The sequence below is a fragment of the Pelobates fuscus genome, chromosome 12 (genome assembly GCF_036172605.1).
Source record: "Pelobates fuscus isolate aPelFus1 chromosome 12, aPelFus1.pri, whole genome shotgun sequence".
Lineage (NCBI taxonomy): Eukaryota > Metazoa > Chordata > Amphibia > Anura > Pelobatidae > Pelobates > Pelobates fuscus.
In genome coordinates this window covers 59,324,553-59,352,024 of record NC_086328.1, presented here as the reverse complement: position 1 = coordinate 59,352,024, position 27,472 = coordinate 59,324,553, and the positions used below count along the sequence as shown (strand labels likewise).

The window sequence follows — 27,472 nt, the reverse complement described above, 5'->3', positions numbered from 1 at the left end:
TAATTGTTCTTTCCAGCTCATGGAACTTATTATCCAATTCTCTAAAGAAATGAAAAGTAATCTAGAGACACAACTACAAGAATTGGATAAAAAACAATCATTTGACTTAGATAGTTCTGAACTTGTGAAACATGAGGAGGAACTAAATAATAAATTGAAGGCATTAGATGAAAGAATAGCGGAGACAAAAAGTAAAAAATATAGGAGAGACAAAGAAGATAAACGCAATAATGTTTTTTCTACAGTCAACAAATTGTCCCGTAGGAGACGGTCCACAAAAGCAATTCCGTATAATAGATTTGAAACCCAGAAAACAGCAAGCAGAAACTCCACCAGTACTAATCAATATAAATGGAGACCAAAGGTTGACGATAGGGAGATATTTAGAACACAGAGAGTATCACAAACAAACAGAGTGGGGCCAAATGAAAGAAATTCATATTCCTATAAGTCCCCTATTAATAGGAGAATGAATAGTGAGAAAAGGTCACCGAAAAGAAATGAGGAAAAGAGGGAGTCCTTTGATAGGAGGTCATATGCAGATGTAACAAGGGAAAAAATTGACCATAGAGGTAGGAGGCCATATGTAGATGTAACAAGGGAAAAAGTTGATCACAGAGAGAATACTCCTCCTAGCAATAGTAATTTTTTAGAGAGAAGCCATATACAAAAAGATCAGCGGATTATTTTTTACCACGCAAAACCACTTGGGCACATCCAAATCGTTACTCCCCCCCTTCAAACACAAACTCCCCTAAAAAGGATGAGAATGGAGGAAGAACCCCTAAACCAGTACAGAAAGGAGAGATCTTCCCACTAAAAGAACGAAATGTAGGTATATTTAATCTATCATCAATACCATTAACCGAATTGGAAATACGTGTATTAGAACGGGGCCTAAAGTTTGCCCCTGCACGTACAGCGGATGAATTCACTCTATTTATAGATTTAAAGAAATTTATAAGAACATTAACAGTTAAACGACATTTTGAAAAAAGTACCACTCCATCATTAGTGATTAATACCTCGATTAATCTTAGAACTAACCATAATGTTGTTTCATCATTAACATCCAATCCATCTACTAGTTTAAAATCTAATTCAAGTACAGATAATAGTTTTTTGAAGTTTAAGCCAAAATCCTAATTTTATCCTGTCCAAAGCAAAGGTTCCCATCTCGAAACCTTTGAGAATATGGTCTGCCAGGATTTCAAAAAGATAAATAGCAACCAACAAAAGACTTATAATATGACAAAGGAAGAGACCATGTGTTTAAAAAATTTAACTAAAAGGGAGGATATAGTTATAAGGGAGGCTGATAAAGGGGGGGGGGATTGTCATCCTGTCTGCAGAGTATTACCATCAAGAATCCCTAAACATCTTAGGTCAAACAGAAACATATGTAGAACTCCATAGAGATCCGACAGGAACATTTAACTCTCTACTAAAAAGTCTGCTATTAAGAGCCTTAGAAAATAATGTAATATCTCAAAAGAATTTCCAATTTTTGTTTAATAATTTTCCCGTCATCCCCATTTTCTACTTTTTGCCAAAGTTACATAAAAAGTTGTTCTCTCCCCCTGGACGCCCAATTATCAGTGGCATCAATTCCATCACAGCAAATCTGTCAGCCTTTATTGACTCAAAGCTCCAAAAATATGCCCAGGGTGCTCCTTCGTACATCAAAGATACTACAGCCATTTTACATGAGTTTGAAGATATAGATTGGAAGGAGGAATACAGTTGGGCAACATTGGATGTGACATCATTATATACTGTCATCCATCACCAGCTAGGCATTGAGGCAGTTCATTTTTTCATAGAAAATGATCCCGAGGTTGATGATGCACTTCAAAATTTTATTTTGATGGCAATTAAATTTATATTGGAACATAATTATTTTTTTCATGAGGGTAAATTTTACCTACAGTTGACAGGGACCACCATGGGAACCAGGTTCGCCCCCAGTTATGCCAACATCTATATGCGCAGATGGGAGGACCTATTTGTTTGGTGCGGGCATGACTGGCGGGCGAGCCTGGTCCTATGGCGGAGATTTATTGATGACGTGATTGTCATCTGGAAGGGTACTCAAGAGGATTTCTTGTTGTTTGTACAGTATTTAAATTCTAATTCCTTTAATTTGAAATTTACACCGGAGTGGCACAAAGACACTATAAATTTTTTGGACTTAAGTTTATATTGGGAGGGAAATAAAATTAGGTCCAGATGTTTCTTTAAGAAAACCGATGGGAACAGTTATGTCCATAAGTCAAGTTGTCACCATCAACCTTGGCTGAGAGGCATTGCCAAAAGTCAACTTACAAGGGTACGTAGAAATTTTTCTAACGCTCAAGATTTTGAAGCTCAGGCGAAACATATAAAAAATAAACTGGTGAATAAAGGTTATGATAAAAACACGATTGAAAAAGAAATTAGAATATTAAGGAATAAAGATAGAAGTGATTTACTGACTAAACATCCAAAAAATAATTCAAATGAACACTTTAGACATTCATTCATAACGAAATACAACACAGACCATTGGAAAATTAATAGGTGCCTTAAAAAACATTGGCCCATATTACTCCAGGATCCAGTTCTTGGAGGTATCCTTCCAGACCGTCCATCTATTATCTATAAGAAGGGTCAAAATCTTAAAGATCTAGTTGCTCCCAGTTTCCCTAGAAAGGATATCCCTAAAAAGAAAGTTATCTCACATACAAAGGGATCTAAGGGATGCCAAATGTGCCGGGCTTGCTCAAGAATGAACCTAGGCCTAACTCTTCAATTTACAAGCTATATCTCTGGAATTTCTTTTCCAGTGAAGTCCAGTATTGGATGCCACACGGATTTAGTGATTTATTTATTGCAGTGTCCGTGTGGCAAACAGTACGTGGGAAAAACAAAAAGACCTCTGAAAGTACGCCTCATGGAACATATTAATAATATAAGGAAAGGCATAACAACTAATTCAGTGCCAGTACACTGCAATACATGCCAGGCCTTTAATTGGAGAGATTTTAAGGGTTGTGGTATAGAACATGTACCCTCCCACTGGAGAGGAGGAAATAGGGAATTGAAATTAGCACAACGGGAGACCTATTGGATATACCAATTGGATACCTTAATACCCAAAGGTTTAAATATAGATGTTGATTTGGCCAGTTTCATGGTATAATGGTATCATTCTTTGTTTTTTCTAAAGATGTTCTTGGACCCAAGGGGGGATTTCCACCTTCTGCCACGTAGTTTTTTCTTTAGATTGATATATTATTTTTACTTATTATTTTTATTATTTTTATTTTTTATTATTTTTTTCATTTTATTTTTATTTTTATTTTTATTTTTATTTTATTTTCATTTTTATGTTTATATCTATTTTTATTTTTATTATTTTTATTTTTATTTATTTTTATTTTTATTTTTTAATTTTATTTTTATTTTATTTAATTTTATTTATTTATAGTTTATTTTTAGTTCATTTCATTTCATTTAATTTATATTTATTATATATTCTTTTTAAATTAAATATAATTTTTCATTTTTTTATTTTCCATTTTCATATTTATATTTATCTTTCATCTATTTATTTATTTCTTTAATTTTATATTTATTTTTATTTTTATATCCACTTTTTTATACATATAGTATTTATATACATTTTTATATGCATTTTTATTCTATTATATATTTTTTTCCCTATTATATATTTTTTGTAGTTCATGTATATATTTATACTATAGCAATTGGCAGAAGATGAAAGTCCTACAGTTCTATTGGATGATGATATATTTCTTTGTTGTTTATAAGTCCTTACTTTTAATGTGAAAGTCTGATGACTGATTACTGCTATTATTTTGAGATTATTTTCAGTCATTTAACCACTTGAGTGGCTGTTTCATGCCTGGAACGCATATGCCGCATTTGGAACGCAACGTTAGCGTCATGACGTACGTTGCCGTCCGCAACCGGAAGTATGCGCATGGAACGCAACCGGAAACGGACATTTGGAACGCAAACCTAGATTACACAGACGGACGAAAAACGGCTAAGTTTTTTGCCGCGAAATTACAGAATGAGAGCCATCTGGAGGCAATATACCCTGATGGGAGAAGTGGTTCCAGGAGAGAATTCTCCAATCAACACACGGACTGGTTGTATTTAAGGGACTCTGTTGGGGGTGGGATTATGCATGCTTTGTATTTTATGTGATTGTTTAAACTGCAGAATTTTCTCTGATGAAGTCCAAGTTGTATGGACGAAACGCGTTAGATTGCAGTTATTTTTAAATTTTACCGATTGAATTCTTCAAGGATATTCACTGCCTTTTGAATAAAGAAAATTTTTTTACATTTCAATTGGCATTCTTCCATTTCCTGTGAAAGACAGAGCAACCTATCCGTGGAAGGCAAATACCATTTCAGCCCATTGTGGGCTTAAAGGCGCATTACCCTACACCATCTCGTGAGTGCAATCTTTGTGGGTTAAATCCAATTATTGTTAATGTACTTCACTATGTGCTATGTATTCTTTTTTTTCTAGTTATTCAGCTGTATCCCATTTTTGTCTATACCCAAATATTGCAGTTTATAAGAACTGCAATAATTACCACTATAGGGTTAAGGGTGATGGGAGTTTGCACCCAGACCACTTCAATGGTCTGGGTGTCTACAGTGTCCCTTTAATAAGCAGAACCATTAGAATGCAAATAGTTACCTATCTATTTCAAAGATATCTTCCAGTTACAGCAAGCTGGCTAGCTATCATACCTTGCAGGTCGGTGTTTAATTTAGCTGAATTACAGCTAAAACTGATCTATCTCTTGTAGAGTTTTTGTAGGAGAAGGATTTGAAGTAGGAGGAGGATTTGAAGCAGGACTTGAGGTAAAATATGGCATAATGACCCAAAATAATGGCATGCAATGGTTTTATTAACATAACAGATATCACAATACATTAAATTAATCAAACAGTAGTGCAAGTCAAAGTTTTAAAAATTCATCAAATCTGTTGTATCATGCAATATAATGCCAACATATTGAGTATGCAGCTTGTAAGAAAAATAAAAACAAGCCTTTTACCTCTTTGAATGATCCTTGGACTGTAAGAAACTTGTAGATTATGTAGATTGGAACCAGAATCATAGATGAAAGTGCAACAGCCCATCCAGTCTGATTGGCCCACAAGGGAAATTTGTATTCATCATATGTTAGTGGTTTGTAAGTTATGATGCTGACAATCACCACAAACTGTGAGAAGATAGACATGACAAAATATTATTTATTAGTGAATTCTTTGTAAGATGTTATATAAACATTTTTTTTTAAATGAAATGTATTTGTGATCCAAATGTATCTCAAAGATTTAGTTTACAGATACAGCTGTTACTAAGAGCAGAGAATACAGACAGATTGTCACTCACTTAGAAAGACTGAGATATGCATTGCTCTGTATATTTTATGTTTAATAACAAATGACAGAGAGTGCCGAAGGATATGAGGCATTGGCGGATGTAAATGTGCCTATTAAAAAGACGGAGGGATTGTAAACTAAACAGCCATTTTGGACCTTGGAATAAATTGGAGGTTTGTACTTCTTATATAGGGATGTCCTATTACATTCTGAAATGCCTAAGCTTATATTGCAGAGTGTGCATACTATTATTAACAGAAACACAAAAGGCGAAAGCATGTTTTTGTGTTTTATTTTTATATCTTTTTACTCTGTGTACATTTGTTTTGTCACCAATTAGGGCACAGACTATGCCTACAAATATGCTGCAAATATCTCTGTAACTGCTTTGGACAATAAAGTTATACATTTTTGATATTTTTCCCAACATTCAGTTGAGACTGAAAGCTAAAATTGCAGAAATTCTGCAGAGACAAGGACATCAAAAAATGTTTTGAGCACATATATTTAACATCTCTATTACCAGTGCATTTGACATCCAGAGACAAGCGTCTAGGGTTCATTTGTGCTGCTTCGGGATCCGTAACACTGAGTAAAAATATAAATCCCAATAACATTTTACCCTACTGGTTATTCAAATTGAATATAGGTACATCACAAAGTCTGTGTGTGACTTAAATCCAGTCCCTAGATACAATGGCTTGATAAGGTGTTTAGACATTGAAAAGAAAAGGAAAAAGTAATAATAATAATAACCAAATAAAAAGAAGGATAGTATATTGCCTTCAATGTGTGATTCGTGATTGTTGAGATGATATATATTACCATATGTATTTGCTAGATATTAATTATAAAATAGAACGTATCTAGAGGATGTACAAATGCCATAGTTTCACTGTTATAGGACGAAGGTTTGTGAACTTAGTGACGAGATTAACCCCTGCAGTTGAGTAGAGGTTAGTACTACTACTACAGGTTTGTTATTTTCTTCTTAAATGCCTAAGCGTTTATTACAAAGAATCCTATTGATGAAAGGAGTGTTCAATCCTGATTCAATTGAAACAAAGTTGGATACAAGGTTGTCCAGTAAATATTACTTGTTTTAAAAAGTTTAACAGAATGAAATTAAATAATCAAAAAATCTGAAAAATAATAATCACAGAAAAAAACTGTTGTGTAACTAAGTTATTAATGAGTAGATATGTATCATACTCCCCTAGTGGCCAATAATTATCCGTGAATAAAGGGGGTGAAATTAAATTCTTCATTAAGACGTCTGGAGGCCAGAGTTTGAAAGATGTGTATCCATTTGGATTCTTTTTTGAGAAGTTTCAAGTTGAAATCCCCTTTTCTAGAGTTCATTGTAATCATTTCCAGTGCTTGGAATTTTAAATTAGAAGCGTCACTATTGTGAAACTGTCTGATGTGATAAGCGACAGGAGTCGAGATGTTGACATTATTGACTGTATTAAAATGTTAAAGAACCCTTTGCCTAAATTGTTGGTAAGTTTTTGTCTGTATGCACTCAATCACTTTAGATGGTTTAATAAAATCACAAGCTTTACAGTGACCACACTTAAAGACACCTTTTATCTCAGTGAGCCAGGTCTGTTGGATGGGATTAGGTTCTAAGTGACTGTGTACTAACATGTCACGTAAGTTTCTGGGGCGACGAGCTGTAATGCTGGGGAAGTGGGATACATGGTTAGACAAGTCCTCATCATAGGTCCTTAGCATAGGCCAATGATCAGAGTAAATTTGTCTCACCGGATCCCATAAACGGTAAAAAGTGCCTATGCAACGTATCAATGATTTTTCTTGTTTTGATCTAATACTTAGGCTAATTGATCTCTCAGTTGAACTGGCACATTGAAAGGCTTTCTTAAGGATTTTGTTGGGATAACCCAAAGTTTTAAAACGTTTCTTAAGTTCTTGTGCTTCCCTTAAAAATGTTTCCTGACTGGAGCAATTCCTTCTTGCATGGAGGTATTGGCCGTATGGGATAACTTCTTTAAGATTATGAGGATGGTGGCTCTTCCAGTGAAGCAGGCTATTAGTTGAAGTTGTTTTTCTGAACAGCTCAGTCTCCACTTTGCCATCAGGATTCAGAAAAATTCTTAGATCCAGGAATACCAGCACATGTTCGTCTCTGACATAGGTGAGTTGGAGTTCTGTGTCATTGTGATTGAGAATCTGAACATAATCTTGAAAAGTATGGGTGGGTCCTGCCCAAAATATCAGCACATCGTCAATGTATCTGTACCAGTGTAAGATGCATTCTCTATGTTCAGTAACCGTGATTTTACTCACAATGGTTTCCTCCCACCACCCTAGATAGAGATTAGCAAAGCTTGGTGCACACGCCGTGCCCATGGCCATGCTCATGGCCGTGCCCCTGATTTGCAAGTAATAGCAGCCTTTAAAAATTAAAAAAATATGAGTCAATACAAAGTGGAGCAGTTTTACAACAAATCCTTTTGGGGAGCTGTAAGTTTCACAGATTTATTAAGATAATAAGTGACTGCTGCAAAGCCAACGTTATGGGGAATGTTATTGTAAAGGGACACGACATCCAGGCTTGCCAATTGGGTGTATGGGGGGACTTGTAGGTCTTCCAAAATCAATAGTGTTGTCTTAGTATCCTGAACATAGGAAGCTAACTCGGTGACAAATGGGTGTAAAAAAATTCTATGTATTTACTAGCATTTTCGGTCAAGGAGCCATTGCCAGACAAAATTGGTCTCCCAGGTGAATTTGATCTATTCTTGTGTACCTTTGGGAGACAGTAAAAGGTAGCTATAGTGGGATTACAGTTAGGCAATATGAATTTAGACTAGTCATTGGTGATTACTTTGTCAGTCCGTGCTTTATTAAAAATTTGCTTCAGCTCATCTAGAAATTCTGCAGTGGGATCCCTAAGTAATTTTTGGTAACCCCCTGGATCCGTTAGATTGTCCATGCACATAGTGATGTACATGTCTTTACTTAATAATATTTTTTTCACTGGTCTCCTCCTCCCCAACTGAGACACCTTACTGATCACATGGTCAAATGATTGGAGCATTCAAATTTGAACGCTCCTATCAGACCGTAGCCCCCCCTTTAAAAACTGGGAAAACTTACTTTCCGGCTCCCCTCTGATGAGCTGACCTAGCGAAACATACGTCAGGGGCTTTGGGGCACTGCTGGTTCCACACTCTCTACCTGCAGTATCTGCCGACATACTGGAACACATACCTAATAGATTCAGTTTTTTTGCATCCGACTTTATTTATTTAATTTAACAAATTATTTCTACAAGGATTTCGTTGTGACTCTTGGACAAGTAGGTGGTGTTTTATCTATACACAGGTTTAAGGTGAGATTTGGAGGTGAGGGGTGCCCTCGAAGGCACAATAGGGTTAGAGACACTCTCCCCCCTCCCCTCCATATCCCCCCTCTCCTGGTGTAGCTTTGCCTCCATATAGGAGTTATTAGACCTCATTAACACAGGGATTTCTTTGCCAATACCCACCAACAGTTACTTTTTGTATACCTTTTTCCTTGATCACTATACTGGCGATTTTCAGTTACATAGATGCAATATACAGGCAGCAATAGTTAAACTGACCAGCCAGCGTGTATTTAACAAATACTTTCTGTGTATTTTTCACCAAACTGACCAACGGACACACGGCTGGGAGTCCTTCTATACTTCTCAGGAGTATTACCGTATATACTCTAGTATAAGACAAGTTTTTCAGCACATTTTTTGTGCTGAAAAACCCCAACTCGTCTTATACTCGAGTCACTGTCTTTATTATGGCAATTTACATTGCCATAATACAGACAGGGGGCTGGCAGCGAGCGCTTACCTCTCCTGCAGCTCCTGTCAGCTCCCTTCTCCTCCACGCCGGTCCGTTCAGCACCTCTGTCAGCTCCCAGTGTAAGTCTCGCGAGAGCCGCGGGGTCATAGTGCGGCTCTCGCAAGACTTACAGTGTGAGCTGACAGGGGAACTGACCGGACCGGCGTGGAGCAGAAGGGAGCTGACAGGAGCTGACAGGAGCTGACAGGAGCTGCAGGATAGGTAAGTGCTCCCTGCCAGCCCCCGTCTTCCCCCCACTGAACTACCAATGCCACTGGACCACCAGGGAGTGAGAGCCCCCCTCCCTGGCCAGCTAGGAAGCAGGGAGGGGGGATGAAAAAATTAATATATAAAAATAATAATAATAATAATAATAAAATAATAAAAAAATAATAAAATAAAAAATAATAATAATAAAAAATAATTAAACAAAAAACAATATTAAAATCATAATAAAAAAATAACCCCCCACCAAGGCTCTGCATCACACTCTGCATCACACACACACACACACACACTGCATTCATACACACACACTGCATTCATACACACACACTGCATTCATACATACTGCACTCATACACACACACTGCATTCTCATACACACACTGCACTCATACACACACACTGCATTCTCATACACACACACTGCATTCTCATACACACACTGCATTCATTATATACACACACTGTAAATAAATATTCAATAATATAATTTTTTTAGGATCTAATTTTATTTAGAAATTTACCAGTAGCTGCTGCATTTCCCACCCTAGTCTTATACTCGAGTTAAAAAGTTTTCCCAGTTTTTTTGGGTAAATATATTGGCTTATATTCGGGTCGGCTTATACTCGAGTATATACGGTAAGTCCATTTTGTGGACCAGCTTCCTTGCTATTTTAATTTATATATGTTGTGTGTATAGTACTATTTTATTTTGTTGTTGGTCTTGTCCCTTTGGAGACTTTTTTACTTATGGACCTTTATTAAAAGTTATGTTTTAGATTTAGATATAGATTTACCGTATTTATCGGCGTATAACACACACTTTTTCTACCTGAAAATAGGGGGCAAATGATGTGTGCGTGTTATACGCCGATATGCCGTATTTTTCGCTCCATAAGACGCACTTTTTTCCCCTCAAATCTGAGGGGAAATGTCTGTGCATCTTATGGAGTGAATGTGAATAATAGATTCCGAAGCAGCACAAATGAAGCCTAGACGCTTGTCTCTGGATGCAGTGGCGTACATACCAGGGTCGCAGGGGTCGCGGCTGCGACCGGGCCCGGCCCACCAGGGGGCCCGGCCGCCCCTGCGACCCGGTATGTACGCTCTGGGCCAGCCTCTTCTCCTGGGGGGCCCAGGAGCCGGCCACCTCCGGGCCCCCCGAGGCTGGCCCTGCTTACACCCGGCGGCCGGCTGGTGCGCGAGGGAGCACTCTCCCCTGAGTGCTTCCTCTTCAGCTCCCTCGCGCACCGCACTGATACCGGAGCCGGAAGATGATGTCATCTTCCGGCGCCGGTATCAGTACGCGGCGCGCGAGGGAGCTGAAGAGGAAGCACTCAGGGGAGAGTGCTCCCTCGCGCGCCCGCAGGACCAGCCAGCCCGCCGGGTGACCGCCCCCCCCCCAGGAGCCCAGCAGCACCACTGGACCCCAGGGAATCCCCTCAGCACTCCAAAAGGTAAGGAGGCTGGGGGGATTAAATTAAAAAAAAATATCAAAAATGTATTACTTTATTGTCCAAAGCAGTTACAGAGATACTTGCAGCATGCAAAGCTTTCTTTTGTAGGCATAGTCTGTGCCATAATTGGTGACAAAACAAATGTACACAGAGTAAAAATGTATAAAAACCATGCTTTCGCCTTTTGTGTTTCTGGTAATAATAGTAGGCATACTCTGCAATATTATTATTATTATTATGATATTTATAGAGCGCTGTCAAATTCCGCAGCGCTTTACAATGGGTGGACGAACAAACATGTAGTTGTAACCAGACAAGTTGGACACACAGGAACAGAGGGGTTGAGGGCCCTGCTCAATGAGCTTACATGCTAGAGGGAGTGGGGTAAAATGACACAAAAAGGTAAAGATAGTATTGGACTAGTGACAGTTGCAGAAGAGGAATCAGTTAGGAGCAATTAACAGTTTAATTGATACGCTTTTATGAAGAAGTGGGTTTTTAACAATATTTTGAAGGAGTGGAGACTGGGTGAGCATTTAATGGAGGAGGGAAGTGAGTTCCACAGGAACGGTGCAGCCCTCGAGAAATCTTGAAGGCGAGCATCAGAGGTGGGAGTACGGACAGAAGATAGACGTAAGTCTTCAGCAGATCGTAAGGGCCTAGACGGGACATACTTGTGTATAAGGGAGGATAGATAGGTGGGAGCAGCATTATGTAGAGATTTGAAAGCAAGAACCAGAATTGGGTCAAGATTGGGCTTCTTTAGAATTGGGGTTACAGTTGCATGTTTGAAGGGCGATGGAAATATACCAGAGGAGAGAGAGAGATTGAGAATTTTAGTGAGAGGTGGAGAAAGAGAAGAAGACAGAGTATGGATGAGATGCGAGGGAATTGGATCTAGGGAGCAGGTGGTGGGGCGGGAGGACTGGAGCAGAGCAGAAACCTCTTCCAATGTAGCGGGTGCGAATGAACATAGAACAGCAGAGGGAGTGAAGTGAGGGGAAGTATTGCAAGGGGAAGATGAAAGATGAGAGATCTCTTCTCTGATTGTAGAGATCTTGTCAGTGAAGTGAGTTGCAAAGTCTGAGGCGGTCAAGTTAGTAGGTGGAGGAGAAACAGCAGGGCGAAGAAGAGAGTTAAATGTGTGAAATCGTCGTTTGGGTTCTCGGGAGAGTGTGGTTATGAGGGTATTGAAGTAATTAACTTTTGCAGAGGAAAGAGCCAAGCTGTATGAGCTCAGCATAAATTTATAGTGGAGAAAGTCAGATGAACAGTGAGACTTTCTCCAACAGCGTTCAGCAGTTCTGGAGCATCTTTGGAGGTATTGAGTGAGCTTGGTGTGCTAGGGTTGTTGTTGGGGGGCCTGCGGCGTTTAAATGTACAAAGTGCCATGATGTCTAGTTGAGAGGAGAGGGTGGAATTGTAGAAGGAGGTTGCAGAACTAGGTCAGGTGAGGTTTGAGTCAGGTAAAAGGAGAGTTTGGAGATTAGTTGAGAAATGCTCTAGGTCAAGACATTGGATGTTTCTGTGAGAGTGATGTTCAGATGGTGGTGTCAATTGGGTCTTAGGTATGCCAATGTCAAAAGTCAGCAGATGGTGGTCAGATAGAGGAAAATGAATATTGGAGAGATTAGAGGCAGTACAGAGGTTGGTGAAGGTAAGATCAAGAGTGTTTCCTGCTGTATGGGTTGCTAAATTGGACCATTGCGTAAGGCCAAAGGAGGAGGTTACAGAGAGCAGACGAGAGGCATCAGTGCAATTGGGGTAATTGATTGGGATATTGAAATCCCCAAGTATAAGGGAAGGAGTGCTAGATGAGAGGAAGTGGGGAAGCCAGGAAGAAAAGTGCTCAATGAATAGTCTAGGATAACCGGGGGGGCGGTAGATGACAGCAATTCTTAAAGGAGTGGATTTAAATATGGGTGTAACGGATCTCCTGGCACCCCGACTGGGTACCTCCGTTAATGGATGCTCCTAGCGCTTCCTGAGGCCTCCAAGCACTCTAGCCGACACCACAATCACCGAATCAGAGAAGCATATGAATGCTCTCAAGCCTCTGAATGCTGTAGACAGTTGAATAGGAACCATACGAATAGGCTTGCACTCCTAGCAGTCAACTGGAACAGTATGCAATAAATCCTTCCCCCAATAATGAGACGACACTTCACTTTGAGGGTAAAACAGGAACTCTGGACTGTCTCATCCAGCCTGGCTTTTATTACAATAATACACATACAGGCCACACCCAGGGGGAGGCATAAAATAACCAATCACATACATGGTTCAGCCCACACATCCCCTCCCCTCAGATAACATTAAACCCAATTATCCGGTACACTTTTCCAGCCAAGTTCTGGATGTACCCCAAAACCAGGGGGTACGCCTTTAAATCCAGCATCGCTGGATAGCCCTTATTCAGGGGGACAACATATTCAAAATTCAAGTCATTCGGATGAACGGTTTGTGAGATATGGGGTTCCAAAGATTTGACCGACCGCATGGGTAAAGTATCCGAAAACAGTTCCATGCATTTTGGCCCTGCGGTCGGTCACAGAAAAGGGAATGAAACAGACGAATTGCCTGGGTTATAGAGACTAAGGGGAATTCGCATGAATCCCCTAGTTCGTGAGTTTCTTTCTACCGAACGGCGGGTCATTCGGTAGTTTCTATACGAATTTCTGGAAGTATGGAGGTCTCAGCGGTGTTTGCCTAGTCAAGTGTCCGATTTTAGTTCCAGACACTCGACGGCAAAACACCGCTGTTCGGCAGTTTAAGATGGCCGCCGCCACGTGCTTGTCTCCCGAATGGCGGCCACCCAGAGGACAAAGAATACACTACACTGATTGCCAATTACCCGTTTGCAACATTGTTGCAAACTGTAATTGGAGGCACACTTATTCCTGGGTGGTCTGGTTGTTCGGTAGTTTCACTCAATATAATGAATGGAGTGATTCTACCGAACAATCAGATGAATGCTGCATACATATCCCAGGTTAAACTCAACACATAAATACATATGTAATATTAAAGGCAGTATACTGGAATATGCTCCACAGTCTTAAAGGGACAGTAGTCCCAAAAGTCCCAATATATCCATCGCTTATTTTAAAGGGCCAGTAGCAGCAATATAAAGTACAATATGCCCCAAATAACCCAGGGGCCATAGTCAGCAGGTAGGAGGCTAGCAAACAGGCTTCTCCAGGGCCCAGTGGCGATGTTGGTTTCGCCACAATGGGACAGTGTGAACTTCAAAAGAAGAAAAGGATAGGGCAGGGAGAGTTATGATTGGTTGAAAGGTACATTGAGGGGAGAGAAGGATGCCTACGCCGCCTCCTTTACAGTTGAGTCTGGGAGTGTGAGAGAATTGTAGCCCACCAAAACATAAAGAGGCAAGAGTAGCGCTATCAGAGGGGGACAGCCAGGTCTCTGGAAGTGCAAGCAGTGTGAGTGAGTTTGAGATGATAAAATCGTGTATGGTTGTTGATTTATATAAGCTTAGGCATCTCAGAATGTAATAGGACATCCCTATATAAGAAGTACCAACCTCCAATTTATTCCAAGGTCCGAAATGGCTGTTTAGTTTACAAACCCTCCATCTTTTTAATAGGCACATTTACATCCGCCAATGCCTCATGTCCTTCGGCACTCTCATTTGTTATTAAACATAAAATATACAGAGCAGTACATATCTCAATCTTTCTAAGTGAGTGGAAATTATTTTATTTAAACACCTGATACTTATTTATTATATTCTGAGGTGAGACAGATGTCCACATAGTAACATCTGTGCCTCCGTGACAGATGTCCACATAGTAACATCTGTCTCGGAGGTACAGGCAAGCGATGCCTGGTGTGAGGTCTGCATCCCGTGAACCGAGGTATATTCCTCACTGCCTTCTCCTATTTCATTGCGGTCAGTGGCTTGGCTGTGTTTTACGGAGTCGCCTCAGTGTGAGTGAGGTGATGGGCTGTCGAGAGACTGCATTGGTTGCTTGGGACTGTGCCCTTGTGGCCCACAGTTGTGCCCAGAAGTGGTCAAAGGCTTTTGCTATGTGGTCAAGTCATCTTGACTTGACGCTTGCGGTTCTGTTGCTTGGCCACTGGTCTCTTTACCTCGGGTTGTGCCCACTGGGGCACAACCTGAGGTAAAGAGACCAGGATGACCCCCACCGGTCCAGAGGGGTGGGGGGATAGGAGTCCAACTGAGTCGATTGGTGAGTCTAGCGTCAGGCAGAGTGGCCGCTTCTCCCAGTTCCAGCTCTTGTAGGCTGTAGTGCAGCGTTACGGTCTCCCGGCCCAGACGGGCTCGAGTGAGGTGTCAGTCGATTCAGCTGTGCACCCCCAACATGGGTAGTGCACCCCAGTATATGTTTTAGCTCTTAAACTTCAGGTTGTGCCCCAGAATCCACACGCCAGATGGGAGCTCGCTCTGCATGCGACTGCTCTGCTTAGAGATCAGGCTCTGCCCCCATCCCTATCTTTTTTACAGCTGCTGCTAAGTTTTGTTTTACAATAAAGGCATACTTTTTTGTTTTGTTTTACAATAAAGGCATATGTATGTGATTAGTTTAAAATGTTTGATTTTGAATTTTATTATTATATCAATTTTTTTTTTTTGCCATTATGAAACTATTCAAACCTTATGCATTCTGGGTTTAGGTTAATTTTAGTTGTTTAAATATTCTGCCCCATCAATATCCACCTTAATTAATTGCATGTAGTTTAATAGCAAATATCATGACACCTACAAGAGCCACAAACATATTTTTGCAAAAAAAAAAAAAAAAAAATGCATTTAGGTGTAATTTCATTTTTGGAGCTACACAATAGTTTTAAAAAGTGCACCATGATTTGTTCCTTGTGCTCTCATTGTATTTATCCCTTGCAAAAAAAACAGATGTCTTCCATGGACATAGTGGAAGACTATAGTGCTCTTTAGGTTCTGCTACACCTGTAGGAGATTTCATTGGGGATTGACACTGGAGACTGAATATACCAGACAAGAGTCTAATTTTTGGACATGCAACTCCTGCAAATGTAACAGCTGGATTGTCATAAGGAACAAAAGAGGTGGAAGTCACAGAGGAGAATATTAGTTCTCACATGAATATACATACTAACGACCATCTATCATCATGTCATCCTTTCAGAGCACAGTAACTAAGGCACAAGTTATATTTTAGCTGTCCTTGTCTCAAATGTCTTACAGTAGGTGATGATCCTATGGTGGATTAGCAAATGTATTTCTTTGTTGATATAATGGCAATAGAGGTGAACGTGAACTGCAGGTTCATCCTGGCCCCCTTGCCCAGCCTACTAGGGACAATAGAATGCACACCGTTCACACTGGCCCAAGCTGCAACTGAGCAGGTGTTCTAGAGCAGAAATGTGTGCATGTGTGTTTTCTTCATTACTTTATCTTCATTTTATTTTCTATCCCTAGGAGACTTGCAGCATTTTCTACAAGTCAAGGCTGTTGCCTCTACCAAAATCTAGCAAGGTCCCAGATCCTGGCATGCAACACCAGTAAGTGTGTCAAAAACAAAACAAGAGATGTCAAAATAATGACATGCTATGCATGATCCTACACAACAACATAAGGGAGTAGAGCATGGCAAATGAGGATGGAAAGAGTAGAAAGATACCTCCAGGTATCAGCTTCCATTCATAGATTGTTTTTCTTGCTCTGTTTTTTATGACCTTTTTTAATTTATCAGAAATCCTTAATTCAATTTTCACAAAAAATGCCTGAGTTAACAGCCAATGAGTTGGACATGTATTAGACACCTAATGAAAGCTCATAGACAGAGCTTCTGGCAGTAGCAGAGTCAAACCCCAGGACCGAGGTAAAAATGCTAGCAGTTTAGTGATTATGGTGCTTAACATTTTTAATTAAAGCTACAAAAAGGAAGGAGGTTAACCAACACTAATATAGGCTAGAACAACATGGGACACCATTAATAGTCCACCTATGGATTGTGTTTAAATAAGTACTGGCGCATTCTGCAATTTAGCAAGTCCATAGATTTAAAGGTGTATATTTACCCAGACTAGGAGATCTTCTATGTCTAGTGCACCTGAAACTCAAGCTCCTGGGAGGAGGACAAAGTGGGAACTTCAAAAAGTTTTAATTTGCTGTGCAGCTGGCAACAGTTTAGTGAAAAGACTGAAATGTTGGCGAAACAGTGATGGAAGTATGGTGTCTGGTAAAGAGGAATTCTTGCAATTTATGTCATACATTTGGAAAAAGACTACTTTCTTGCTTTTTCTTTAAATCTGGGTAGTACATAAACAACATATTTCATTTGACAAAGATAAAAGCAAAAATCCACAACTTGTCCAATATTTCTGAATAGAGTTTTACTAAACCATCAAAACCACAGTGTCGATATTTGACATATGACTGTATCTAGTTAAAACACCAACAAGTGTTGAACTGTTGCCACATATGGTTTTAACGGTACAATATATCTCATATGAAATTATTGGTGGAGTGCTATTTCTGCTGTCATCTGCACTGGTGTTCAGCAACAGGGTATTTTCCAGTCTAGCACCTGTACATAAAGTACCAAGTGAATATTTGCCACAACATTATTTTAAAGGGACACTATAGTCACTATATAACAACTACAGCTTATTGAATGTTGTCTGGTGAGTAGAATCATTACCTTCAGGCTTTTTGCTGTAAACACTTTCTTTTCAGAGAAAATGCAGTGTTTACATTACATCCTAGTGATAACTTCACTGGCCACTCCTCAGATGGCTGTTAGAGATCCTTCATGGCTGCCTAAAATGCATCTAAACATTCAGTATCTCCTCCCTCTCTAAGCAGACACTGAACATTCCTCATAGAGATTCATTGATTCAATTCATCTCTATGAGGAGATGCTGATTGGCCAGGGCTGTGTTTGAATCATGCTGGCCTGCCCCTGATCTGCCTTCTTGTCAGTCTCAGCCAATCCTATGGGGAAGCATTGTGATTGGATCAGGCTACCACTTCTGATGATGTCAGCAGACTGCTTTGTTTTTCTGAGTCTAACAGCATGCAGAGTTACAACTTCAGGCTTGAATACAGTAAGATTATTACTATATTTATGGGGGCATGAGGGGCCTAGGGGGGCTAGATGGTGGTTTTAACACTATAGGGTCAGGAATACATGTTTGTGTTCCTGTCCCTATAGTGATCCTTTTGTAAAAAAAATAGAACCCATCAGGCCAGGGACGTATTAGCCGCGAGGCAAACAAGGCATTTGCCTTGGGCGGCACTTTCCAGGGGACGGCAAAAAAAGCCGCCCCCAAATGCCCAGGGGAAATGTCTTGTTAGCCTGGCGGCTAACTGAAAATCCGGTTGGAGCCGGAATATGACATCATATTCCGGCTCCCGGCATCACTCTACCCGCCCAGCAGCCCCACTGGACCCCAGGGAAAGGGAGAACCTCCCCCTCCTGCATTCCCAAAGGTAAGGAGGCTGGGGGGATTTAATTAAAAAAAAGTGAGTGTGTTAATGTGTGTGTGTGTGTGTCTGTTAGTGAGTGTGTGTCTGTTAGTGAGTGTGTGTGTGTGTGTTAGTGTGTGTGTGTCTATTAGTGAGTGTGTGTGTCTGTTAGTGTGTGTGTGTGTCTGTTAGTGAGTGTGTGTGTCTGTTTGTGAGTGTGTGTGTCTGTTAGTGTGTGTCTGTGTCTGCTAGTGAGTGTGTGTATGTCAGGTAGTGTGTCTGTTAGGGAGTATGTTACTATGTGTGTGTCTGTTAGTGAGCGTGTATGCGTGTCTGTTAGTGAATGTGTGTGTGTCTGTTAGTGACTGTATGTTTCTGTTAGTGAGTGTGTATGTCTGTTAGCTAGTGTATGCATGTCTGTCAGTGAATGAGTGTGTGTGTATTTATAAGGCGGGGTAGGTGGCGCCTGAGTTTTGTCATGCCTAGGGCAGCACAAAACTTGGATACACCACAGCATCAGGCTTGACATGGATGTAGATCTATCAAACACACAATGTATGCAGAAGTCAAAATTTTTTAATCTAATTGGTCATCTAATAAGGGGATAACCCTAATTATACAATTTAGAACAAATACAAGAAAGACCCAACAAGTGAGTAATTCTCAGTAGATTACCCTTAATGTGTAAGCCACTATTTTAAGGTAAGAACACATTGCAACTTCATTGATTTAATAAAAGAAACTACAAAACATTTCCAAAAAACAAAATCCATAAAATTAAAAGTGCTCATTGATATTACCATTTAATTCATCTGGGAGTGTTGCTTTAGGTGTGGTCGCACCAGCCTGAAAGGGCCAAATATCCAACTTGTACATTACAATCGCAACACACCCCTCACTAACGACACTAGCATACATCACGGCTTGGGAACAGACTTTGGACCAGCGGAGGAAGCCTCTGACTGGTCAGAGATATGGGACGCAACCGCATCCATCTCTATTTGCATAACACATAAAGAGCAAGCATACAATATGCTCTTTAGATGGTACGAGAGCCAAAAATAAACGAAACACGAGAATCGCTTTTGCCACCCGCAGAGTGATCGGCGAAGTCTACACCACACATCTTAAATGTAGAAAATCGATGGACCAAATATAATATGTAACGGACCGTTTCAGCAGACAAGGGGTTAAAATCCGTTTAGGCGATAATCCCCTTTTCACAGACAGGCACAGCTACTGTAGAATCACCAAAACTCACGAATTGGATATAAGTGAATGCACCAAACTCCCGAACTGCATACAAGGGAATAAGGTAGCACTCCAAACTCCCGAACTGGAACCTCACGAATAGCTGCTAGCAGACGAACAGGAAAAGCTCCCAAGCGGCTTACACTCCTGGCAGTCAGTCCCTATCAGCATACAGTGAATCCCCCCCCCAAGAACGAGACAAAGCTCCGTGTTGAGGGTCAAGCAGTGGTCTTTTTATTGAGGGCTACCTGCCCCTGTATTTATGCAGGTCTCCAACCTGGTGGACACTCCCCTAGGGGACCAAATGGAAGACTGTAACAATGGACAGACATTTAGCATTTCAGGACATACAGCAGTAAAACATCCCCACAATGCATCCTGGCTTCCTCCTCTCTGCCCTGGAGAAGTAATTCAAGTATCTCCCAGGACAAAGGAAAAACTCCATTACATACGTTGGGACACAAAGACAGACTATCACTTTAAAATACATAAAGACACAGTTTATACATAAAACACAGACATGTCACATATCCCCAGATAGCTCAGGTCTGAGTGCACATTATTAGGTGAATGGCACTCAGACCACACGAATACAGTTTAATCGCCATGGAGCCAAAGTCTTTAATCACACGAATAGGCTCCATTGGATAGCTATCTGGGTTACCACAAATTCACATGAAACAAAATACCGAATGAACGGCTGTTCGGCTACATCCCCATGAATAGGAACCAGGAGACGGACGGCTCAGCGGTGTTCGTGCAAATAAGTGTCCGTTTATAGTTCCATAGTTTAGGTGCCGAACACTGCTGGCCGTACGGGACTTGTAAAATGGCCGCAGCCACGTGTTCGGTCGACGAACAAAGACCACCCTGCCTTCGTCAACTAAGCTGCGGTTAACCGCAGCTTCAGGGTGGTCAATTGGCGGCACACTCCAGCTCCCAGGTGGTTGTGCAATCGTTAGTTTGTTCGGTAGATAAAATCTACCGAACACCCCGGCAGAAAAGGCTTGAATAAGCCTTTCCACAATGTTAATAAGTCTTTTAAAGTCTGGTCCATAGTCCAAAGGCAGCAGGCGGACAACCAGGCTCCTCCAATGCAATGTGGCGAGATTGGTCTCGTCACATAATAGTAGAAATAGAAAAATGAATCCAGGCACTCCAAATGAATTCCAAGACAAAGGCAATTTATTGGAACCAGCAGCTACAAAGCAACGTTTCACCCCCTAAGGGTCTTTATCAAGCTTTACCCTTAGGGGTTGAAACGTCGCTTTGTAGCTGCTGGTTCCAATAAATTGCCTTTTTCTTGGAATTCATTTGGAGTGCCTGGATTCATTTTTATATTTCTACACCACACATCTCAACACGGACCACGGTAGCAAAAATAAAAAAAAGACTGTGTAACCATGAACAGCCTCACAGCACAAGTCAATGACTCACCTAAAAACTTCCATAAATTCTGGGATACCTGGTTGGAAGGTGACACCACACTACCATGGAACCAACTTCCTCCAAATACACAAACTAGCCTCACCAAAACCACCAGCCACACATGAACCAAAGCAAACATCCAGCAAAGCAATAAGTACCCTGCAGACCTCCCACCCACACCCCCCAAATCACAGACTCTGGTGGCTAACCCACCTCTCTCCTCTCCCGACCTCTTAATCCCCACTTACCCATGAAAGAGGAACCCCAAAGTACCCCCTCCCAACCAATACAGGACACTAATGGGACAGTGCCGGGGGCCTGCCCAGAATGAAAAGGGCCCCTGGCGGTCATGTGCCGGGGGGAGAGCGTACACAAACAGGCCAGTGCAATATGTAACAGAAGTCACAGGCTCAGGGAAAACCACGAGCAAGTGAGATTGGCCCCACAACAGAGGGCAGAAACAGCACCCTAAAGGTTTCCTACTTTGTACAATTGCAAACCGTTGTATGTTTTCATTTCTGTATTACCCATGAACACTCAACAGGGCTGCGCCCCTGGAACCTGAACCGGTCATTGTCTCATATTGTTTTCATTGTTCTTCATGATACCTTACCTTACTTAAAAACCAACAATAAAGAAATTATATATAAAAAAAAATATTTATCACCCAACTATTTTAATCTAATCAGTGGACTATTTGAATAATGAATTCTTAAATCAAGTAGAAAGCATAAGTCAAGTCCTACAGACAATTGGCAGGATACATATTACGTAAGTCGACTTTAGATGATAAATGGAATCTGAATAAGATACAAGGCAAACAAAAACCCATCATTTAGACCCTTTGGAAATAGGGTCTTGAGCTTGAAAATCCACCAGCACTCTCTCGGTCATAAAAATCTATCATAGTCACCCCTTCTTTGATCTCTTTTGACCAACTCTATGCAACAAAAAATGGGGAACTTTTGAGTCTACTCCATGTTGTTCCTTCAGGCGTTGAGAGATGAGGGGTCTCAGTAAACTTTCTAGTACATCTTACATGTTCTTTCATCCTTTCCTTAAAAGGACGAAATGTTTTCCCTACATATTTTTTCCAACATTAACATGTGATAAGATGGACTAAGCCAGCCATGTTGCAGTTAAAAAAAAAGCTTATATCTTGTAATTTGCTGGTCGTCTCTGTCCATTACATATTTAGAATCATGTTTGATGTATTTACAGACCACACATCTCCCACACCAAAATGTTCCCACAGGGGTATTTTTTTTTTTTTTTTTTAATTCTTTATTTTTGCAGGCGATGCGTTATATAACATTACAAGATACAAGATACAGTTATGATATTTGTTACACATGAACATCCAATATTGTTCCCTGTATATAGATTGCTAAACACCTGATTTTTGTATTTTAATCTGTATATAACAAATAAAGTTTTAGTTGTGTCTCAAGGTTGAGGCGTTCCTGTCCATGTTCGTCTAGGTGTGAGCCCTTGTAAGGGGTTCATAGTCATTGTTGGGGGCCCGTCTGGTTGCAATTGGGCTAAGTGACCCTTTTATTAATGTGTTGTGCTATCAGTTGTCTATGTATAAGCGTGGCATGTTCTATTCTCATAAATAAAGTTCCTACACCTATAGCAACGCTATGAGAGAGAATTATAAGGTGTCTATTAGTGGAGTTAGCGTGTGCTTTCGTGGGTAGGTTATGCTATGTCCATAACTCTAGGGGACGTCAGGGGGGGGGGAGGTGAGTGTGGTCTAGTCGATGGCGAGCAGTCGCTAGTTAGGTCGTCTCTAGGAGAACGACTATCTAGGTGCACAGACATCTCTGGGGCTTCAGACAGATCATCATATGAAAGTTTCAGTTACCAGGTAAAAACATCATTGAAAGCATAGTACAAAATATGAAACAATAAAACCATAGTGCTGCAACTTAAGAGGAGGTGGCACTTTATGTCACGTCACCCTGTCCGTTCCGTGGGGTGAACGGGGTAATGTTATCCAAGTCCCAAGTTCTGTTAGTGTCTCTGGCTCTCTGCTCTTGTGGGGCATCATTGATGCCCACTGCTGCTAGGAAGGTGGTGGCTTCCGTCACGTTGGTTGCCTTCAGCTGTGTGCCGTTTTTATATACCATAAGGGACCTGGGCGTGGACCATCGGTATGCTATGCCTGCTTCTTGTAGTTTTCGAGTGATGGGTTGCATCGTTTTCCGCCATGTTAGTGTGGAACGATGGAGATCCTGGTAAAACTAGATCTTGTGAGTCTCAAAGTCCATAGGTGTCTTGTTGTATGTTGCTTTCAATAGGGCATGCTTGTCGTGTCTCGTACCACAGCATAAGGCTGTGTTCAGTGCCCTGGGGGACTTAGCTAAGCGGTAGGCCCCGTCGTGCGTGAATTGTTTGGCCTGTTTCGCAGGGAGTAGTTTGAACACCATTCTCTTTATGAAGTGTGGTAATTCTTCAGGGGTGACTGTTTCTGCAACACCTCGTATCTTGATATTTTTCTGGTGTGCTCTTTCATCCATGGTGTCTATTCTCAGCGAGGTTTCCGTGTGGGAACCCTGTAGCTGTTTGACTGTGTCTGTTAATGCCGTTAGCTGTTGTTGTAGGTCAGCCACAGTGGAGTCCATTGCCTGGACATGAGCAGTTATCGCCTGCACTTCTGTGCGCACCACGGCTATATCTGCCGCAAATAGTTGTTGGATGCGGTTAAAAAGGTTGTCGATGTCCTGCTTAGTCACAGGGTTCTGGCTAGTTGGGGTTTGTGTTGTCTGGAGCCCTGTTGGTGGTGGCCCCTGAGTGGGGTCACTCACACCTCCTGTCTCTTTAAGGTCCTGGGCCCCAGTTTCAGTCTGCTCCTGTTCCCTGGGCTTTGGTGTGCGTTGTAGCAGCATGCCTATGTCCTGCATGTCTTGTGAGGCGGCCGCTTGGGATTTGTGAGATTTTTCCCCATTACTTCTAACCTTTGAGCATGCGTCTGTATGGGTTTTGGTGTGAGCCAGTCCAGGTCCCACCAGGCTGCGGAGGTGTGCGGTGTGATTTTCGGGCCGGCCGCGTGGGAGGCCTTAGGTGGTCAGCGTTTATGTTTGGCGCCCGTTTGCTGAAAAAAGGCATCGGTGTGTGCCTCTCGGTCTCCTGCAGCCAATGGTATACTGCAGGTAAGTTGTGTGCCAGTGGGTTTGATATAAATCCCCGGTTTTTAATGTGAAGGTCGAGGAGATGTCGTCTGTGCTGGTCGCCTGTCAAGCCTCACCCTCACAGGGGTATTTTTTAACCATGTATCCAGGTTTGTCACTTTTACTGACCTCAAGTGACTAGGGACAAGTATGTCATGTAGGTTCTTACCCCTCCGAGCTGTAAAGCTAACGTTTGGACTCAAACTCTGTTTGAGGTGTTTCTTATTGGTCAGAATAGGCCAAACACAATCACAATCACAAGCTTTTTTCATGACAACCCAGCCAGCATCATATGGAGCATGTCATCATGATTGTTCCATTTGAATCTCTCGAGTGGCGATCTCCCAAGAGATCATTCCGGTCAGCCTCCAATGCCCTTCTATATGCTTTCTTAAGACATTTATTGGGATAGTTCTTTTCACAGAATTGTTTTTGCAGGATCTAGGCTTTGATTTTAAATTCCTCTAGATCACTGTAATTTCTTCACACCCTGATGTATTGGCCAGTTGGAATGCCATACCTCAGGGCTTTTGGGTAAATACTATCCCAGTGTAGAAGGCTATTGGAGGTCGATGGTTTCTTGAATAGGATAGTTTGAATCAAACCACCTTCTGTAATAAAGATAGTAACAGGAAGGTAAGGGAAGAACCCCAAAATTCTGAGATAAATCATACAAACTTGTTGAACTAATAGAGTCTTTCTCTTATTTGTTCTAAATTGACATGGATGTAATCTGTAGGCTCAATGGAGATACTCTTGGTTTCAATTTGCAGGAAGACACAACTCTTCTATTTTAGTATCTCTTAACATTTTAAATAGGAGTACCTTTGAATGTCTGAGAAACAAAAAAAAAAAAAAAAAGTAGACATACCTCTGTTCACTGGTATGAGGATTTATGCCATCCTAGGCATATATCTTCTTTGCAGCATTCTTGTGTGTCAGATATCTCCACATATTTACCATTTCAGTTTATTTATCTGATAGCATCTTCCTCCTATCTCCAAGTCTTGCTTTTTAGTGGTGAAATTCCTGACACACAATGTATTTTCTGTCACTAATTCTCTGACAATCTCTTTTTCTCTTCTGGCACTTTCATCTTTACTAACTCATTGTGTGCCAGTTTAAGTGGGCATTCTGAATGTGTCTTGTTGCATCCATAGACTTCTGTTTATAGTGTTCTGTGTATGTGTTATAGACTGTTAATAAGACAAGCTGTGTGTGCATGTCCTTATATAATTTCCAAGAAAGTTATTTACATTCTTCCTAAGGTTTCCATGCATCATGTAGAAAGAAGGCTTACGGGATGCCATCTGAAATTTAAACAGATAACCGCACCCACTTCACAAGACAGATGGTACAACAATGGGATTAAATGGATATCCCCAAGCTGCGAGGTTAATAGAGCGGTGCAATGGGCTTCTAATAGAACAAATTCGGAAGCTATTCTCCAGTAAAATGTTAATGGGCTGGGATTGGGTAATTGCCAAAGCGATAATGATATTGAACATTGATCAATCGGACAGAAATAACGGAAGAATCCCCAAACTGTGACACTATCAATTGGAGGCACCATGCCTATAGGGACAGTCACATTAATCCTGACAGTGGTGATACTCGCAGTAAATTAAAATAATAGTTTTTATTTTGCTTTGACAGTGTTGTACAGCCATAGTGCAGTAAACAATCTTTTTTGGGGGTGATTGGTGCATAAAAGGAGAAGGATACTATGTGTTCTTCATGGATGTGGTGCATCATCCCAGTAAATAAACTATCCTTTAAAGGCAGTCCAATGGCACCTCTTTGTTGCACCTTTATTGCACTCCTGTGACTAAATTCCAGCCCATTAGAATCTAATTCTGGAGGTGTCCTCTTTTTTTACTTTCTAGAATATGATAACCGGTATTTATTGCAGCAGCTTTGGACAGGCAGTCTGAGAATGGAAAGCAGTGCCAGCTGATGGATTTTTAAGATAGTGAGGTGAAAGACTCCGTCCCCATTTTATTCCTCCAATACAGTACAGAGATAATCATACAATACAGTTGTTATGGGCAAATGCAAATATTACAAGTTTTAGAATGAAATGTTGTATTTCTTAAACTGTGTACTTTGTCTTTAAGAGATATTGCAAATTGACAAGGTGTTAGAAATGGAACATGTTTTTCATAGATGTTTCTTTAAGCAATAACCTCAGTGCATAATATGTTTGCGCCATTTTGTCCCAGACGAATTACAATAACAATAATGCACAAACAAGCTTCAAGGCTATGCTACGACTCTTTCAGTACACAATATACTTTGGTAACCTCAAGTTAATGGAACTTCCTAAATCCGGGAATCTCCCACGACTGTGCACTTACGTCTTAGTATAAACAACAGATAAGTTATTCAGACTTTAAGATGCCATCTTGAACTAAGTCAGGGAAATTTCCATGACGTATACACCCTTTAGTTATGGCCTTGTATGTGTGCCAAGTTAAGGGATGTCCTAAAATGAATAAAGTAAAAAAGTAACTTTTTCATATATGAACTACAGTGACCGTAAAATGACGACACCTAAGGTATAAATAGGTGTACTTTTTAAATGTTAAGACACAGAGGAGAGACTTGGAGACAGACTCTGCGCCATCTTAAAATGACTGAGAGGCTGACATGATGACATGTTCAGAAAGGGTATGTTAACCTATTAATGATATTTGCAAGCATTTAATTTCATCTTATAAACTCTGCTATAATGGATTTGATATGTCTATATTTATATTTTTATATAATAAATATCTAAAAGACAAAATCTATTGCTTCCAAGACAATCCTTATTTTATATTGTATTCTCAATTATTTATATATGTAAATAGAGGATCTCTTACTAACTATATAAAATTATGGCTAAGATATCTGTATGGTTAGCCCTACTAAGTTCTATGCTTTAAGACATTATAGTGGTAAATAAGGGAACCGCCAGCGGTTACACAGTGAGACGAACATAATAAAGAGATGCTCATATAATTAAACTAGCTTGGCACAACATAAAGATATCTATAAAATACAAAGCTACCATACCAGCTCAGTACAATACAAAGATAACCATACCAGAGTGAGAACTCAGGCTTCTACATCTTACCTTGATGCTCAGGTGTTCCTGCTCTAGGATCTCTCCCAAGTCGACTCTTAGAGTGATAAAGGCCCTGAGACCTCTTACAAGAATGCTGCAAGAAAAGCGGATCCTTTTCCCCTTTGTTTACAAGCA

The 27,472-nt window shown here is 40.6% G+C and overlaps 1 protein-coding gene across 1 annotated transcript in view; it reads right to left on the bottom strand.

The window, feature by feature from the left end:
- SLC6A2 (solute carrier family 6 member 2) overlaps nucleotides 1-27,472 on the bottom strand; it is a 1,625,321-nt gene that overhangs the window by 142,091 nt on the left and 1,455,758 nt on the right. Inside the window, exon 13 of the mRNA XM_063437889.1 lies at nucleotides 5,084-5,251. Within this exon, the coding sequence (XP_063293959.1) occupies nucleotides 5,084-5,251 (168 nt within the window). The remainder of the gene's footprint in view (nucleotides 1-5,083; nucleotides 5,252-27,472) is intronic.